A 16,353-nucleotide genomic window follows, 5' to 3' on the forward strand; every position below is an offset into this window, starting at 1 on the left:
GTTCTGATTCTAATAAAGTTAATGGAAATTTTGCCAGTGACTTCAAGTGGTCCAGATATTATCCTCATGGCCAACTCCTATGAAATTGTCCAGTTCAAACCTAGAGCAATTGCACTGATTTCAGCGGGGCTAGCCTGGATTTACTCATCAAACATGAGCAAGATCCTCAAAGTCAGAGATCAGCATATGGAAGCACTGCTTCTCTCTCAACATAACAGCCGTTACTAGAGTGTTGGATAGTGGCTGTTTTTTTCTTTTCTCTTTTAGGAAAGAGCTGAAATTAGGACCTTTACTGTAGGGAGAGGTATGTTATGTTATAGCAGTATAACATCTTTCACAGTAGGCAGATGCAGATTGGTGTTTCATCCATAACGGTTGGTGCAGGGTACCTGGACCCAGCCATTTACCAGTGCTACGTGCTCAGTTTTGCAAGATATTCCAGAAAAAAAAAAAAAAAGGTGTAGGGTGCTGTAACCAATTCAAATTAACTGTAAGGCTTCTTCAGATTTAGAGTAGGTAGCACTCCATGTATTTTCAGGACAAATAACCTACATCTTCTAAGGGCTGGGAGCAGGAGGGGTGACCGAAATCTTTCTTTTGAACAGAAACAAGCCAGCAGCGAGGTAAGCCTAAGGCGGCCGACGCCGCTGTTACTTTGCGGAGAGCCGCTTCAGCGCAACAAACTGGTGACAACCGACGGGACCGGCGCTCCTTAACCTGCTCCGCTGCCCCCCTCAACAACCCGCCGGCCGGCCCGCCCGCCCCCGCGGGGCCGCGCTACCTGCGCCCTCGCCCGCTCCCCGCCCCGGAGGAGCGGCCGCCCGCCCCGCCGAGAGGCGGGCGCGCTGGTGATTTGCCTTCGCCGCCAGCAGCCTCGCTCCGTCCAGCCCGCGGGGACCGGGGCTGCCGCCGCAGGAGCTGCTCGCTCGCTCCCTGGCAAGAGAAAAAGTTTGCTGCTCTTCTTCCTTCTCTTTCTCACCCCACAACAGACCCCGCGGCCCGGCGCGGCTCCGCCGGGCAGGGGCATGGCGAACTGAGCGGCCGGGCTGCGCCGGGGGCGGCTCCGCCGCACCTGAGCGGCGGCGGCGGTGCGGGGGGGGCTTGCACCGCGGTGCCCCGCGGGCGGCCATGCGCGCCGGCGGGAGCGAGCGCTGAGCCCCTCTGGCCTGGCTGCCCCCCGCCGGCCCAGGCGATAGCCGCCGCCGCGGGGGGGAGAGCTGGAGGGCGGCGGGGAGCCCCCAGGGAGAGGGGGAAGCGGGGACCTCGCCTGCCTCCGCCCGGCCGAGCGCCATGCCGCGGCGGCTGGCTTGGCTGTGCTGCTGCTGGGCGCTGCTGAGTGGCGCCTGCCGCCCCGCGGAGCCCGCGCTGCCCGCGGAAGGCGGGGAGCCGCCGCCACCCGCCGCCGCCTCGGGCTTCCTCTACCGGCGGCTGAAGTCGCACGAGAAGCGGGAGATGCAGCGGGAGATCCTCTCGGTGCTGGGGCTGCCCCACCGACCCCGGCCGCTGCCGCGGGAGCCCTTGGCCCCGCCGCCGGGGCGCCTGACGGCGGCGCCGCGTTTCATGCTGGACCTCTACCACGCCCTGGCCGAGGGCGCGGAGGGCAGCGCGGGTGCGGAGCGGGGCGGCCGCCCGCCGCCCCCCGCCCCGCCGCCGCTGCCCAGCTCGCAGGACAGCGCCTTCCTCAACGACGCCGACATGGTCATGAGCTTCGTCAACCTGGGTGAGTGTCCGAGTGCGCGGAGCGCACTCACCCATCCAGCCCGGGGACGCTTCTTCCTCGGGGAGAGGAGGCGGGCGGGCGGCTGTTCCCCGGGGAGGGCGGCGGGGTCGGGGGCGGCGGTCCGCGGGAATCCCCCGGACGGGACCCACCTCGGGCTGCGCAGGTTTTGGCCAGGAGGACAAGTCACTTCGGCGATGGGAAAAACCTCCCATCTCTCTTGTAAGGTCCAAAAAAAAAAAAAAAAAGGTCCCGGAATATGAAACTCTAGAGAGACACGTAAGAAAATGACATGCCTTTTGTTTTTTATAAATAGTGTTTTTGTCCTCGTTATGGTGATAGCAGTCAGAGCCCGTTATTCGGGATTAAATGGATCATGCTGTGGTTCCTGGGCAGCAGAGCCGGGGCCATGCCGGAGTGCAAGTTGCATTCATTCACTCCATGCAAGGTCCAGCAAAGTACAAATGACTTTGGGGCTGGAGCAAAGTACATCCTACACTACTCCACAGTATCCCTGTCTCCCTTTTTTTTTTTCCAGAGGCACTCTGAGCTAGTGTGGCGATGGATATATGACTCTGTGTAGGATATTTTGGTGATTGAGCCAGGAACGTGATCAAACTCTGTATCATGTGGAAATATTGAAATATGTTAGACATCAACCTGCTCTTCAAACAGATCATGCTGTCAGCGTGTTACTGACATGAAGGGTTCTGAGGTGGGCATTTCACTGGGAAAGTCATTAAGCTTTTTACTTGAAGGAGCCTTGAATATTAGATTGCAATTATAAGGAAATAGTACAATTAGATTCAGCCTAATGCGGAGGATAAAAGTATTTCGGTTGGCAAATTGCAGTTCCTTTTTGTAGGGAATTCCTGTGAAGCTCAACTGTCTTAACCAGTCGGCTGAAAACTGCGTCTTTTCACTTAGTGCTTCCAGAGCTGTGCGTACAGAATGATGACACCTGTGAACAGCTTGTATTTTTTTTTTTTTTAAATACAAGTAGTTGTGCATTTCCTCATCTAGAGCAGTGATAAGTCGCTGCAGTGGGAAGCTACCCGCACGGGTAGATGTGCTCAATAGCTTTGTAGCATGGTGTATATGTTTAGAACACATTTAGCTCCTGTGCCCAGGGCTAGGTGATTTTTATACCTGATGAAAGACCCACAGTGGGTCAGAAGTGGCCCCCTTGCACTGTGGGTGTTTATTGAAGGATTTGTCTGTGTTGAAATCGAGGTGACTGCAACTCCTGCAGGTACAGCTGAGCTACCTGGGGTCCGCAGCACATAGAGCAGTGCAGAGCCCCGTGGGCTCAGTGTACCGCGGATGTGCTTGTCAGGGTCTCAGTGTTGGAAGTAGCTGTATGTAAGTAATCCTTATAGCACATTTTATTTAAAGGCTTATGATCAAGGTGCTTGCAAGGTGCTGGGTGGTTCCCAGAGCAGATGATTTCACGGAGAAATGTCAGCATGTGGTTTTTTAGAAAGTATTTAGCACCCTGCTTTATAAAGCACCAGGAGAGCAGTATTAGACAGTAGACCTGAAAATTGTTGTTTGTTTTGAAAATAAAATTAAAAAACCCAAACCACAAAACCAAACCCCAAAACATTCATATGATTCAAATCAGTTCTGATAATTTGGATCTAGACACTTATGTAATAACAAGGAAAATTATTCATGTAATGTAGTAAAATAGCACGATTGAAATGCTGGTTATGAGTCTCAGGAAGTATGAATCAACTGCAGAAATTTCTCATCAACTTCCAAGTTCCGAGTCATAAACCGTAATGTCATTTAACGTGATTGTTTGTTACCAGAGGGTTGGCAAATTGACGGGCTGAGACCAGACAGCTGTTCATCTGTTTTTTGTAGCTCCTTGGACATGTCAGGGATTTTGGGGGGTCTTTCACATGTGTATTAACATTTACTTTTCCACTAAACAGTAATTAATGCCAGAAGACTAGGGGAAGCCTAAGGTTATATTGCAATATAGAAACCAAAGGTGTGATGGGAGAAAGCCAGCCTGTGATCTGTCGAAGCAGCCTGTCAGATGTAGTCTAGAAAATGCAGCAAAAGATGGTGGGATCACAGCAGAAAGGGAAGACTTCCTGACCTCAAGGATACTGACTATTCTGATGAAGAGTATGCCAAGCAACTGTGAAAAAGCACAGCTGGAGTCTCCTTACAAGCAGACACTGCCAGAATTATTTTATTTGGGATTTTCTTCACATGATCAGACCTATAATAACTTCTGCTTGGTTAAAAGATACTTCTGAAGAGTTTTGTCTATTTTCAACTGTAAAGACTTGTCTTTCCATTACTGAAGGGGCAGCTACCAAAGAGATGTGAGGGGTCCTTGGTGTTCTTTCAGGATCAGGAGTGAAGGGTATTACATGGGTACTCCTGGTGCAAGTTGCCTTGAAGATGTGTGTGGGTGTGAAGTCAGTACAGGTGGCCATGATGACCCACCTTCAGGTGCTGATACTGCTTCTGCTACAGCCCAGAACCAGGCAAACATTTGATAACAGATCTTGTGCTGCAAAGCCATAATCTAGGTCAGCTGTGTGGAGACATCCTGCATTGTCATGAAAGTTTGCAGGTGTTGATATTATTTTAAAAGTACCTTTAATTTTTCCAGCCTTGTAGCTCAAAAAGAGTCAGCAGCTTGCAGTCACTGCTGCTTTTTAAAGGAGCAGTGCTTCAGCCCTCCCTGAACAATGTATGTATTCGTCTGATCTGGGGATACAGCAGATGTGTTTTCTCTTTGGGGAAGGCTGTTTCCAAATGTGCTCAGGGTACAAGTCCTCCCTGTTGAGGTCTTGCAAAGCCGAGGGACTTCAGTGAGGTCTCAGATTATTCAGGCAGCACAGGCTTGTCCCAGGCTCAAAGATGATGTCCTGGGAGACAGCTCCTTTTTTGTGGTGTTTTTTTGTTTTTTGTTTTTTTTCTTTTTTTAAAAAAAAAAGCAGGACACAGAGGCATGGAGGTTCTCCAGACGGAGGGAGTTACTGTCTTACAGGGAGGACAAGAAACATGAGTCTTCAAAGTGTAGAGTCTGGGATTTATCTTGCCTATCTGGTGATGACTGCACTGCAGTATGAACTTGCAAGGTGTGGGCGATGATTCCCAGAGGGGCTGACTGTAGGGGAACTTGGAGTGTCCAGGGTTTCTAGGAGATGCTTAATGCTTTGTTTCATAATGCAGCTAGAGAGTGGTATCAGGGTGTAGATATAAGTGTTTTTCCCATTCCAATTGAAAACACACATAAGATATAAACCAGTTCAGATAATTTAGATAATAAATTTCATTTATCAAGTTAGATTAAAAAAAAAAATTGACAGCAAATATAATCTACCCTTGGTAGACCTGTTCTCTATTTTGGGAAGAAGATGCTCAAAGTGTATGTTTCAGGCATTTTCACTAGGATGAGGCACCCAAAAAGTGCCTGTTTCTTTCCATTTCCCACGTAGGAAGTCTGAATGTCTCATGCAGATAGAAACATCTGGGGTTTAGATCTCTCTATTTATATTTACCAAACTAAGCAGGGTGCTGAACTTATGTGCCAAAAGAATGGCTGTACAGTAGGGTTGCGGTGCTGGGAGGTGCATTCTGGGGCAGCAGGTGTCCTCATGAAACTGTTCGGCTTTTCGGTAGCATCCTTCGTCTAAATGTAGCACTGGCATGTCTTGAGACAGTGCTGTTGGGAAAATAACATCTATTGATGTTTCTGGTTTGATGAATGTACCTTCCTTGTGGCACTGGCTAGGGTTATCTCCTCTGTCTCCTCACAAAACAACCCAAGGTTGGTATGAAGATCCTTCTTTGAAGGCAGTGATGCTGGATTGACAGCTCAGTGCAAGCAAGCATACATGTATTTTGCTGCCAAGGCTTTTTTAGCAAGAGATATATTGAGTTCCTCACAACAAACTCCTTCTCCCTCAGGCTGGGGAGATGAGAAGAGGGGGGTCGCCACTCAGTACAAAATGTAGACTAGGACTGGGGGCTGTGGCAGACTTAAAATCTCGCTGGTCTCCTCTGGCTCATCAGTGATGATGTGAAGAGGAGCTGCCCTCCAGCCCCTAGTGTATGCCATGTGTAGCAACTGAAACAAGATTCCCGAGGACGTTGCTTCTGCAACTGTGGACAGAATGACTCTCTGTATGATGAAAGGTGCTGTGGAACAATCCTGTGTCAAAATGGGGAAGAAGCTTATCTGGTCCTCACCCATGCCTTTCTATCCTGGCATCTGCAGCAAGGTGAAGAAAGCCCCGTGCTTCCCACAGGAAAAAAACAAGGAATCCAGTGACAGTCTTTGCATGTTTCTGCTGTGACCCAAACCTGGGGCTATTGACAGCTGGATAGCTGTGAAGGGAAAAGTCTGGCCTCATCAAACCCTCCAGGGATATGGACCATAAAAAGTGTGCTTTTGGGGTGTGTTGCCTGGTTGTCTGCAGCATCCTGCAGTTTTGTAGCAGCCTAACAGCACAGATTCACTGTATCTCTGTGCTGTTGGAGAGAGGGTTTTCCCTTTGTCACAAGACAAGTCTCTTGGGACAACTCCAGGCAGGAGGATGAGAGGAAACCCGGCTGTTTGCCAGGCAGTCCTGCAGGCAGCCCTGAAGCTCTTCCACGTGATTTGAATTGGGACCATGGTGAAAAGCCTCTTTTATCTTTGGATTCCCAAAAGCCAGGAAATCCCAGTTTTCCCTGTGAGACTTCAAGTATCTGCTGGGATGAGAGTGCTGCCTTTCAGTGCAAGGGAGCCGCTCGGAGGTTGGTGCAGTGCTCACTGTACAAATGTGTGCTCTCCCTGTGTCTATGAAGCAGCACTTATGGATGTGATATCTTCCAAACAGGCTTTTCATCTTTTTTTGGCAGCCGTCACCTACCAGATTTCCTTCTAGGAATGATCTTGCACAAATCCATGGGAAGCGCTTAAGCTCCGCGTGGCTTTTCAGGGGAAGGAAGTGATGCTCCAGCATCCCCACCTGCATTTTTAAAGCAGGTGAATTTTTTCGTCTGAAGTATTTGATCAGCCCACCTGTCTTTTTCACTGGTATCATGCTTGGTGTCAGGGGATATGAAATTAGGCAACCAAGATGTATCAGGGACGTTGCGTGATTATATTGACGGGACTGTACCATTCACACTGTCATCCCATCTGTTTATACTCTTGACCACATGTTGTAAAGGTCAAGACATTGACTCGCAGGGAATAACTGGAGTGTGTGATGCTGTGGATCTGGCTGTGCTGCCAGCTGGCTGTGTAAAGCCTCGCGCTCTCGTCATGCAAGCGGTGTCCTCCATGTGTGTCCAGAGCAGGCCAGTATTAGAAATCATGAAGCTGATGATGGGAATGAGTTTACTCTCTTCTGCCAAAACTCGTACACTGGGCTTTGATGCCAAGACAGATCCCCAGTGTCAGAGAGCAGCCTTACATTTGCAGTTCAACTGGTGCAGCTCAAGGTCCTCATTTATGTCATCTCCTTGAAGTAGTCGTTGCTTGTGAGTTCCCTGCTAGCGTGCAGCTGGCTGATGACATGATTAAAGAGATGGGATATGGTCTGCCACGGTGCTTCAATTGCTTTCTGCCTGACATTGCTTTTAGAAGTCCTCAGCTCCTTCGGACTCTGAATTGACCGTCTACAGCCATCCTTCTGCTGTTGGCCGTGAGCCCTGGAAGATGTGTAGCTCCTGGAGAAGCTGCTGTTCAAAAACTGCATTGTTAAAATGAGTGGAGGGTCACGTTTCTGGAAGCAGTTTATCCAGGTTTAAGTGTCAGCTAGACTAAGTTGCTGGAACCCGACCATGTGGCATTAGCAGGAGTATTCTCAGTCTTGTGAAAGCTTTTCAGAGCTTGACAATTTATATTGTCTTAAATTTGGGTAAAATGTAGAAGTCTGTCTTACAGCAACAACAACAAGTGATTTTATTTGCAAAAAATTAGTGTTACCAAGGTGGTCTTGATTGATGCAAGTTAAATTTTATATATATATATAAATAACTGAAAAATTGTATTTTGAAACACACACCCAGGTGTGGTGGTGTGTATTTGTTTGTTTTGTAAATATAAAAGCAGCACTTTCTAGTTCTTCTCCTCAAACAAAATGGAAACCAAACTGTTTCTTATAAAAAGGTTTTCTTTGGGCAGTTTTCTTCCAGCTGAACATGGCTTCATCAGAAAATCCCTTGGGCAGCTCTGTTGCATGTCTTGTGCTGAGCTCTGACTTCTTGCTGCAGCCTTACACCTCTGCTGAGGGGCTGTGGGTCCTTACTGGGTCTAGCCTGGCCCATTGCAGTGGTGATGCTCTCTTTCTCTTGTTGTTTTAAATATAAACTTCTAAGTGGTGATTGTGATTTAGGAGGAAGGAAGATGGTGTTTAGACTTTCCATGCAGTGGAGACATGATTCTTTTTAAGTCATCTTGCATCATTGCTAATTTGTGGCGGGGGTTAGAGGAAGGTATGAGTTACTTGGGACATAAACAGTGCCATTGTGTGTTTCTGTTGTATCCCAGCAGATGCACGGTAATGCTTCTAAGTACAGTCCACCTCCTAATCATTTAGCATTTCCCTTTGGTCATCTCTATAGAGATGTGAAACAGAAAAAAAATAGTATCGCCTGCATGGAAAAAAGCCTTGTAGTTGAGAGATTCCTGTTTAAGCTGGCATCACACTGCAGACACTGGGAGACCAAGGTTAAGGACCAGAAAGTCTTTCTCCAGGCACCCGATTCTTGGAGGGTGGTGTTCAGTCATACCCAGATTCCCTGTTTGATGGGGCAGCAGTTTTAAATTGAAAGAGAGTAGGTTTAGATTGGTGGTAAGAAAGAATTTTTTTACAATGAGAGTGTTAAGGCACTGGAACAGGTTACCCAGAGAAGCTGTGGGTGCCCCATCATTGGAATTGTTTAAAGTCAGTCTAGATGGAGCTTCGACCAACCTGATTTAGTGAAAGATCTCCTGACCCACGGCAGGGAGGTTGGACTAGATGGTCTTTGAAGGTCCCTTCCAGCCCAAACTATTGTGATTTTAAGTGTGAAGAGGACATTTTGGACTGGCATTCTGCAGATGTGATATCTAAACATGAGGAGAAACTACTTCGAGGGTGACAGAGCACTAGAACAAGCTTCTGACAGAGGCTGTGGAGTCTCCTTCTCTGGAGATGTTCAAGACCCACCTGGACACATTCCTGTGCAATCTGCTCTGGGTGAAGCTGCTTTAGCAGGTGGGTTGGACTAAATGATCTCCAGAGGTCCCTTCCAGCCCCAACCATTCTGTGGTTCTGTGTGATTCTGTGATATGCCGGGACAGGGATGTGTGTGAGAACCAGTCGGTGTGTTGTTTCTTCCCACCTTTTTTCCAGTTGTGGCCAGCAGAGGAGGAGGATTGGTGCCTCCTGCCACCTCCTGCGTGGCTGCAACAGGGGTGGCTGGTGCTGGCACCCCAAAGAAGTGCCCGTTCGCCGAGGAGACCTGCAGCCCTGTGCTTTAGACCTGGGACAGGTTCCCAAAGCTTTGGGAAAGGCACAGGGCTGCAGCTGCTGCAGGGCTGTTGCAGGAGAAAAAAAGCTTAATTAATTAAGGAAATCCCTTGTGGGATTGCAGGGGTGTTTAATGCATTTGTACTGGACTTTGATTCTTAAAACCTGCTATGGATTGGGGCTGCTGTTTCCTGAACGTTCAGTCACTTCGGCTTCCAGGCTAGGAAACAGCCTTGGAGTGTTAGGTGGCTTTTTGGGGTGTGGGTTTTTTTTGTTTTCCCTTTTTTTTTCTTTTTTTTTGGGGGGGGCGGGGGATGTGTGTGTGATGGCATGAGATATTTTTTGTTTTCTTGTTAAGGGCACAAAGATTTTGACAGCACAGCCTGCAGCTCTTTTTATTTTACGTCGCAGTGTTCATCATAGCACAATGACAGAATTGAATCAGTGGTAGCAACAGTGGGAATTTTTGGCAAAAAAGGATAATGTAGACAGAGCCGAAGTGTTCTGCTAACTTAAACAGTAGCTGTATTTTCAGAGAGCTAGACATGACTGTTTTGATCCAATGTGGTGTTAATCACAAGAATACATAACTGCTTTCCTATGAACTTTCCCCTTAAAAAAATATCCAATGATATCACCTGATGTTTTGCACGAACGCTCAGTATAACCAGAATTTAGAACAGCTGGCTCCATATAAACTTGGAATATTCATAGGTCAAATATTAGTGTATAAATAAAAACATTTTGAAAATGAAAACAGAAGCACAGTATTTGAAATATACTCAGCGTGCAGATGTACTTCATGGCTTGAATAGCTTTACAAATTAATCGAGACAGTGTTAACACTTGTTCCGAAGAAGTCAAATTTCCCAATGATAAATGAGAAAGTGTTTTTCAAACAACATTCCAAAGTCATGTTATTCTATGTATTTTAATGGTCGTTTGCAGTATGAAAGATGTATGAATCAGCTATTTGAAGCCCTCCTGTAAATAAGATGTATTTGCTCAAACCAAAATCTTACCGGTGGAGAGCCAGAATTTCTTTTATCAAGTGTAGGCTGTAAAATATATTGCATTTAGAGCATGCACACTAATGTTCATGCTGAGGTGTACTACTGTATGCAGGCGCAGATGCAGTATTCTTATCTTGTCACTCACTGTATTGCATTTGCGTGGCACATACGGTCAAGGCATTAGACACTCTATTTGTACAAGGGCTAAGGGGTGACATAATGTCTATTGAGGCACAGGCGTTCAGCTTCACACCAGGCAACAACAGATCAGAAATTTTGAGCTGGTTGTGACAGTTGCACCCATAAGCCAAGAGCTGTTGGAGGGAGGAAAAGGTTTGTAGTTTCAGTGTGAAATAGAGGTATCTTCTTGTGTCCTCATGTCTCTGGGCTTTCCAGACCTTTTGAGAGATAAATCTGGGAGAGTAAAGCTGTAAGCAATCAACCCCGGTCCTCCTACAAGGAATAAAATTGTCCAAATGAGCTGGAAAAAATGTTGAACGGTAACAAGCACGTACAAGACGCAAAAGACTTGTCTGCTTCTGGCTTTGTAATAAAAGTTGTTTGGAAGTGAACACTTACTGCAGCCTAACTTACATATTTTTCAAACCGTGTTAAAAGTATCTGGAATAAGGCTCCATGTCAGGGAAAAAAGAAGCAGTTGGAACTTTAATTCTTAGTGTCAAAGAGGGGCAAGCATGCTCTGACCGAATGCAGATCAGCAGAGGTCAGAGCAGAGGTCTTTAATCACCAGATCCTCTGCAGGAACGGAGGAGGAAGTGTTTTCTCTGTCACTTACCATGGGTTTCCCATTCATGTTTGTTTTCTTGTGCCCACACTGGCGGTGTAGTCCAGCTCAGCCATGATAAACACATGTTTAATATACCTGTGTCTTCATCATGATGTCAAGCCCAGTTCCTCAACACATTTGCATGCAAGCAGTGAGAGGCTTTTCTGTGAGCCTTGTCCTGGCCTTACTGGGGTTAGACATGGGCTCTTGTTCTGCGGAGGGGGTCATGTGCAGGCACAGTCATGCACCTAGTTCTTGCTGGCCTTTGGAGCATCAGGGAGCAAAACCGTCTCAGGCATCTCTCGAGTGGTCAGCAAGGGATGCTGAGCAGAGAGGTACAAAACCAGGCTTTTAAAATACCAAAACAAGTAGAAAATCCTGAATTCCAGTTACATATGTGAGAGAGACGTGTGCTTATTTTTAAGAAACAACTTGATGATGATCTAATGGGATTGATTTGATAGTGGTCTTGGTTATTAAATTTGCTTTTCTTTTCTCACTGCAGTGTACACCTAGGCTATGTGTGATTTTGGTGCAAAATAGTGGGAGCACAGTTCTAAAACGTAAGCCCAGTTTGAAATTGGTGTTTGAATGTCTACACAAAGATTTCATCTGCAAGTACAGAATCCAGGTGCTCGACTGAAATGACAAAGCTTGGAGAAGAAACTCTTCATTTTAGAAAAGCGGCAGTCTCTCTGGCCCACAAACTGTCATCCTGAGACCGCATTTCAAGCATGCAGACCCTTTTGCTTAATTATTGTAACATCAAACGTCTTCAACATGAAAGGGACCAAGCAGTGGCTATGCAAGATAATGACTTGTTTATAAAAATAATTTAAACAGCATATGAAAAGGATAAACATGCATGTCCTGCCAAAATTCACTGTATGTTCTGCAGGCTTTAGTGACTGTGAATCTCTTGGCTTGCCCTTTCAATATTTTTTTTTTTTAACCCACAAAGGAAAAAAAAAGCAGAGGGGGAAGGGTGAAGAAAAACGGGAGATGAAAAAAAGAGGTTCTCATATTTAAGAGTGTTCCAACCTACTATGCTATGGAAGATAGCTGGAAAGAAGATACATTTGTTTAACTCACTACAAGAGAGATTTTCACTTTGAGATGTCTGTGTCTTGTCTCTTGCATGTGATAGTTTTTACACTTTAATGATTGTAGCAGCTGTCCCATCCAAAAAGATTCCATTCTGCAAGATGTGTAATGCTCGTTACTTACTAGACAATGTAAGGATACTGCTCTGTCTTTTATCCAGGACCTCAAAACACTTCATAAGCATTGAAGTCTCACAACGTGCTCTGACAAACGTAAATTGCTACTATACTCATTTTCCGAACGGCTAAGCTGAGGCTTGGAGGGCATGTCTGGACGGGGGTTGTGATGAGGTCCCTGAAATTCTTGCTTCCACTCCTGTGATTTAACCACAAAACCACGTGCTGTGTTACCATCCTGGCAGGCGGCCAAGTAGCTTGTGGAGTCGATGGAACAGTAAGGTCTTATTTGGTGAAATCCATCCTTCTTCAGGTTGCAGCATTGGTCAGCTGAGGACCACAAGTTCTCACTTGACTTAGTCTTTAGTCCTTCCCACTTGCGAACCTGGCACACTGGTGTTGCACAATCTGTTCCTTCTCCAACCGTGTTTTCTGACAGACATGGCTCCTTGGAGGTGCTTGCAAACAGCTCAACATTGGTAACACCTGTGATCTCTGTGAGTGCTACCTGAACATGAGTATTCACCAGACATCCATTAGTATAGGGTATCTACTGTTTGCCCTATGTGATGACCTTTGCAAGGCAGCAACTCCTCCTTTTGGGTCTCTGAACGAATGGTGTAGGAGACACCTGGGCACAGTGGGTGGTAGGATGACTGTGTGGGGATGACTGTTTTTGTGTGCGTGTGTTAAAGTGCATTTCTCGTGGGTGTGAGTTTGCATTCATGAGGAGCTGAACAGGAAAAATGAAAGTAGTTACAGTCTATCACCTTTTTCACTTGAAACTATTGCAGAGCCTGCTAAAGGTTTGGTTGACTTTTGGTAACCTCCATGGTAATGGTAATGTCCATGCTTCAGGGTAGTAATGTCTTTTAGTAACGTCCGTGCTGCAGAGCAGCTAATAGCAGATGTTCTTCTGAGTTAACCAATAGTGTTGTTGAGAAACTGAATAAAAATACAGTATAACATCTGCAGTTAGTATAATGGCTCCTTTATGTTTCAGGAGCTATTGGGATTGGGTCCACTCGATGCTTTTGCTATCGCTAGTCTCAGTAAAAAAAATTTTATGGGGTCCCAAAACAGTATGTTGCTTCTGGCAGCCGGAGAGCTGGCAGCTCAGACTCACTGAGGCTTGAAGAGATAGTTCATTAATTCATGGCACTTTCCAGAATAAACATGGCAAACCTCCTCTGAAATAACAGACGGTAAATCCTCCATGTCACTCAAGACTGCACATTTGTCTTCAGAAAGAGGCCGTGAAAGAAGCTGTCCGTCTCCTAATGAATGAGAAAATAAATAGAAGATGAATTGTGCATTGTGTCATACTTGACATGGCGAAGCTTCGGGGTGGAATAACAACAAACCTTTCCTCCTGTGTTATCCCTGTTAAATGTGAACCTAAACCAAGCAATGCCCACCAGGCAGACTACCAGACGGCATAAGCTATCGCAGCTCTTCGACAAGGATCCCTGGTGGGAACGACAGCCCTTTTTACCCCTGCTTTGACTCTTTTTAGGAAGGTAGATTTTAGCACCTCCTGCGGAGGGGACCCTCTGGTCTCCCTGTGCTGTGAGACTCGTGAAGGTTGCTGCAAGCTGGGGTTGCTCAGAGCGTGCAGATGTTTTGTGCAGCTTGTTATTTTCTATGTTGGAGGTTATGAGTCAGATTACTGTTACCAAAATGTTTATGTGAAATCATTTCTGAGTCATATATTTGCATCATATACAACCTGTCTGACAATCAAAACATTCAGCGCTCAGCTAATGATTATACTAAGTTTTCCAACACTATGCTCCAACATAACATAATTACACGGCGAAGTGCAATACATTACTTTGACAGGGTTCTTCATGTATCTTGTGACGTCAGGACATCATCGTCGCTATTATCTGAAATTATCGGAGAAGTACAGGCTTCATTGCATGAAACAAAGGTAAGAATAGTGAGAAGCAGTCTCACAGAAATGCAGTGCCTACATACGTTCCCGGAAATGGTCTTTGGTCCCCAAGAAAACGTAAATTTCAAAAAGTTTCATAGTGATTTTAAACTTGTCCAAAAAGGTCCTTGATACTAGTATTTATTGGGGAATTGATGGAATAGTTATGAATATTTGCATGGAGAAATTGTTTGAATGCTGGAATTCAGCAGCTGCCCAGGAGGCTGTTTGGTAATTTCTGTATTATACAACTTGTAAGATGGAAACGGAGTGTTTTTAGCAGTGTGGAAGACATAAACACTTCTTAAACTACAACTTAATGTATATTGTGTTTATCTCCTGTGTAAGTTCTAGCATAAATAAAGGTCACTTACAAAAGTATTCTGAATAATTAGGGCAAATGTTAAAAACTTATTTACTTTCAGGTGTGTAAGAACTAGGGCAGGAATGTTTGCTGCCATGTCCCATAACTCCTCTTTAATTGTTTATTCTAAAATGCGATGGGGAAAAACAGAGCACCCCCAACTCTGTGCAAAGGAAACTGTCAAGGAGATGAAAAGTATGTAGGGACATAAGGTTGCTCTTTTGTTTTTAAATAACTGTCTTTGAAAAGGGTATTGAATAAGAGTATTGAAAAAGAAAATTATTTTAGGGCTGACTTGTCTGAATTTGGTTTACAGTCTTTCGGAATTGGCTTTGGGAGGTCAGTTACAAGTGTGAAGGGCACTGGCAGGTCCTTTTAAGTATAAAATATAATTGCATTTCATCGCTCTTACTGAACTGGCAGAGTGCAAAGCACAGGATGGATTATGATGGCATTCTTTATGTTCCTTGTGAAAAAAGTATGGACAATACAGTAGTGGACTTTTCTCACTACATGTGTCTGAACCATGCTTAGTAATTAGGGAGCCCATGTTTGGAGCAGTAGAAAGTATCCTCGTGCAGTATTAGTGAGCACCATCTTTGCTGATGCACTCTCCTTGGCCAGCGTCAGTGGCAAATACATAATTGGACTATGAGGACCAATATATTTTGAAGTGTAGTGGAAAATGCCAAAAAAAATTTCAGTTGGATGAAGTCCATTTGTCCTGTGCTAATTTCTAGCCCTGTAAACAAACACAGCTGCTGAGTGTAGAATCAGTGCTTAGAGTGGTTAAAAACAGTGATGCATTGCTAATGAGATCACAGCAGAAAAAATATGTAACATATGAAGCTGCAGTAAGGATCAAGACTATCCTCAGCTCTGATTAATCGTTTCTGTTTGTATGTTTTAATCTATTTATGATGCTGTAGGATAACGAGAATGTAAAGATGACTTTTTAATTGCCAGACCATTCTGCTGAGACAGTCAGAGTATTAAGTATCAATGAGCCAGTTGTCATAAACCTTTGCAAAAGGGTCTGAATTGGTGTAAAGGCTTAATGTATATGTAGATATTTTATATTTATCTTTTCATACCAATGTGTAATTGGTTTGGTCACTCAGGCTTTGTTGTTATTTGCTTATATATAGGAAGGATCCATGCAGGTAGGTTTACCTGTCATTTAATCTTTATTAAAATGTCTTTAGAAGCACTGCAACACTGAACAAGGAACATGAAGATTCAGACATTAGAAACCTCGTGGCCAAGCCTGCTAGGTCTTTGGCAAAGCAGCAGCACTTACACTGTAATTTGTCTTGTGGACCAGTTATATGTTTTGACATCCCTGAGCTGCCTAATTGCTCTGGGGAAAAAAAAGAGAAGTAAAGAACAGCCTTGGATACTGTAGTAGTAAGGACAGCTTCCAGCCTCTTCTGTCCATTGCATCAATTATTTAGTGACTGTTGCATGGTCATCCCTCGATCTAGCAGAGTAGGGCTCCTATGGCTTGCCACAATGCAATTAAGTAATGTGCCTGACATCGTATTGTGCATCACCTATCCTAACTGAGCATCAAAGGGATTTATTTTTCCTCCTTGGCTTTGAGAAAGGAGAAGGCTAAAGGAGCTGGTGGAGAGGGCGTGTGATGGAATATACTTCACCAAGTATGATTAAGTGTTGGAGTTGCTGTTGGGGAATCCTCCAGTGTGACACACTTGAAACCTACATTTTGTGTTGAGAGTGGCTGAGTTAATAATGTCTACATGCTCCATGGGAGGGTTCACTTTTGACAAAGCTGTGGTGGTACCTGTGAAGGTTTTTTGTCAGGCGATTTGCCTGGT

General features: G+C 45.4%; 1 protein-coding gene across 2 annotated transcripts in view; it reads left to right on the forward strand.

The window, feature by feature from the left end:
• Positions 1 to 834: 834 nt before the first annotated feature.
• BMP6 (bone morphogenetic protein 6) overlaps positions 835 to 16,353 on the forward strand; it is a 95,047-nt gene continuing 79,528 nt past the window's right edge. The window contains exon 1 of one of the 2 annotated variants that reach the window (XM_071804555.1): positions 835 to 1,720. In XM_071804555.1, coding sequence (XP_071660656.1) covers positions 1,291 to 1,720 — 430 coding nt within the window. In that variant the 5' untranslated portion in view covers positions 835 to 1,290. The remainder of the gene's footprint in view (positions 1,721 to 16,353) is intronic. The other variant, XM_065830808.2, reaches the window with a different exon arrangement.

The sequence above is a fragment of the Patagioenas fasciata genome, chromosome 2 (genome assembly GCF_037038585.1).
Source record: "Patagioenas fasciata isolate bPatFas1 chromosome 2, bPatFas1.hap1, whole genome shotgun sequence".
In the NCBI taxonomy this organism is placed as follows: Eukaryota; Metazoa; Chordata; class Aves; order Columbiformes; family Columbidae; genus Patagioenas; species Patagioenas fasciata.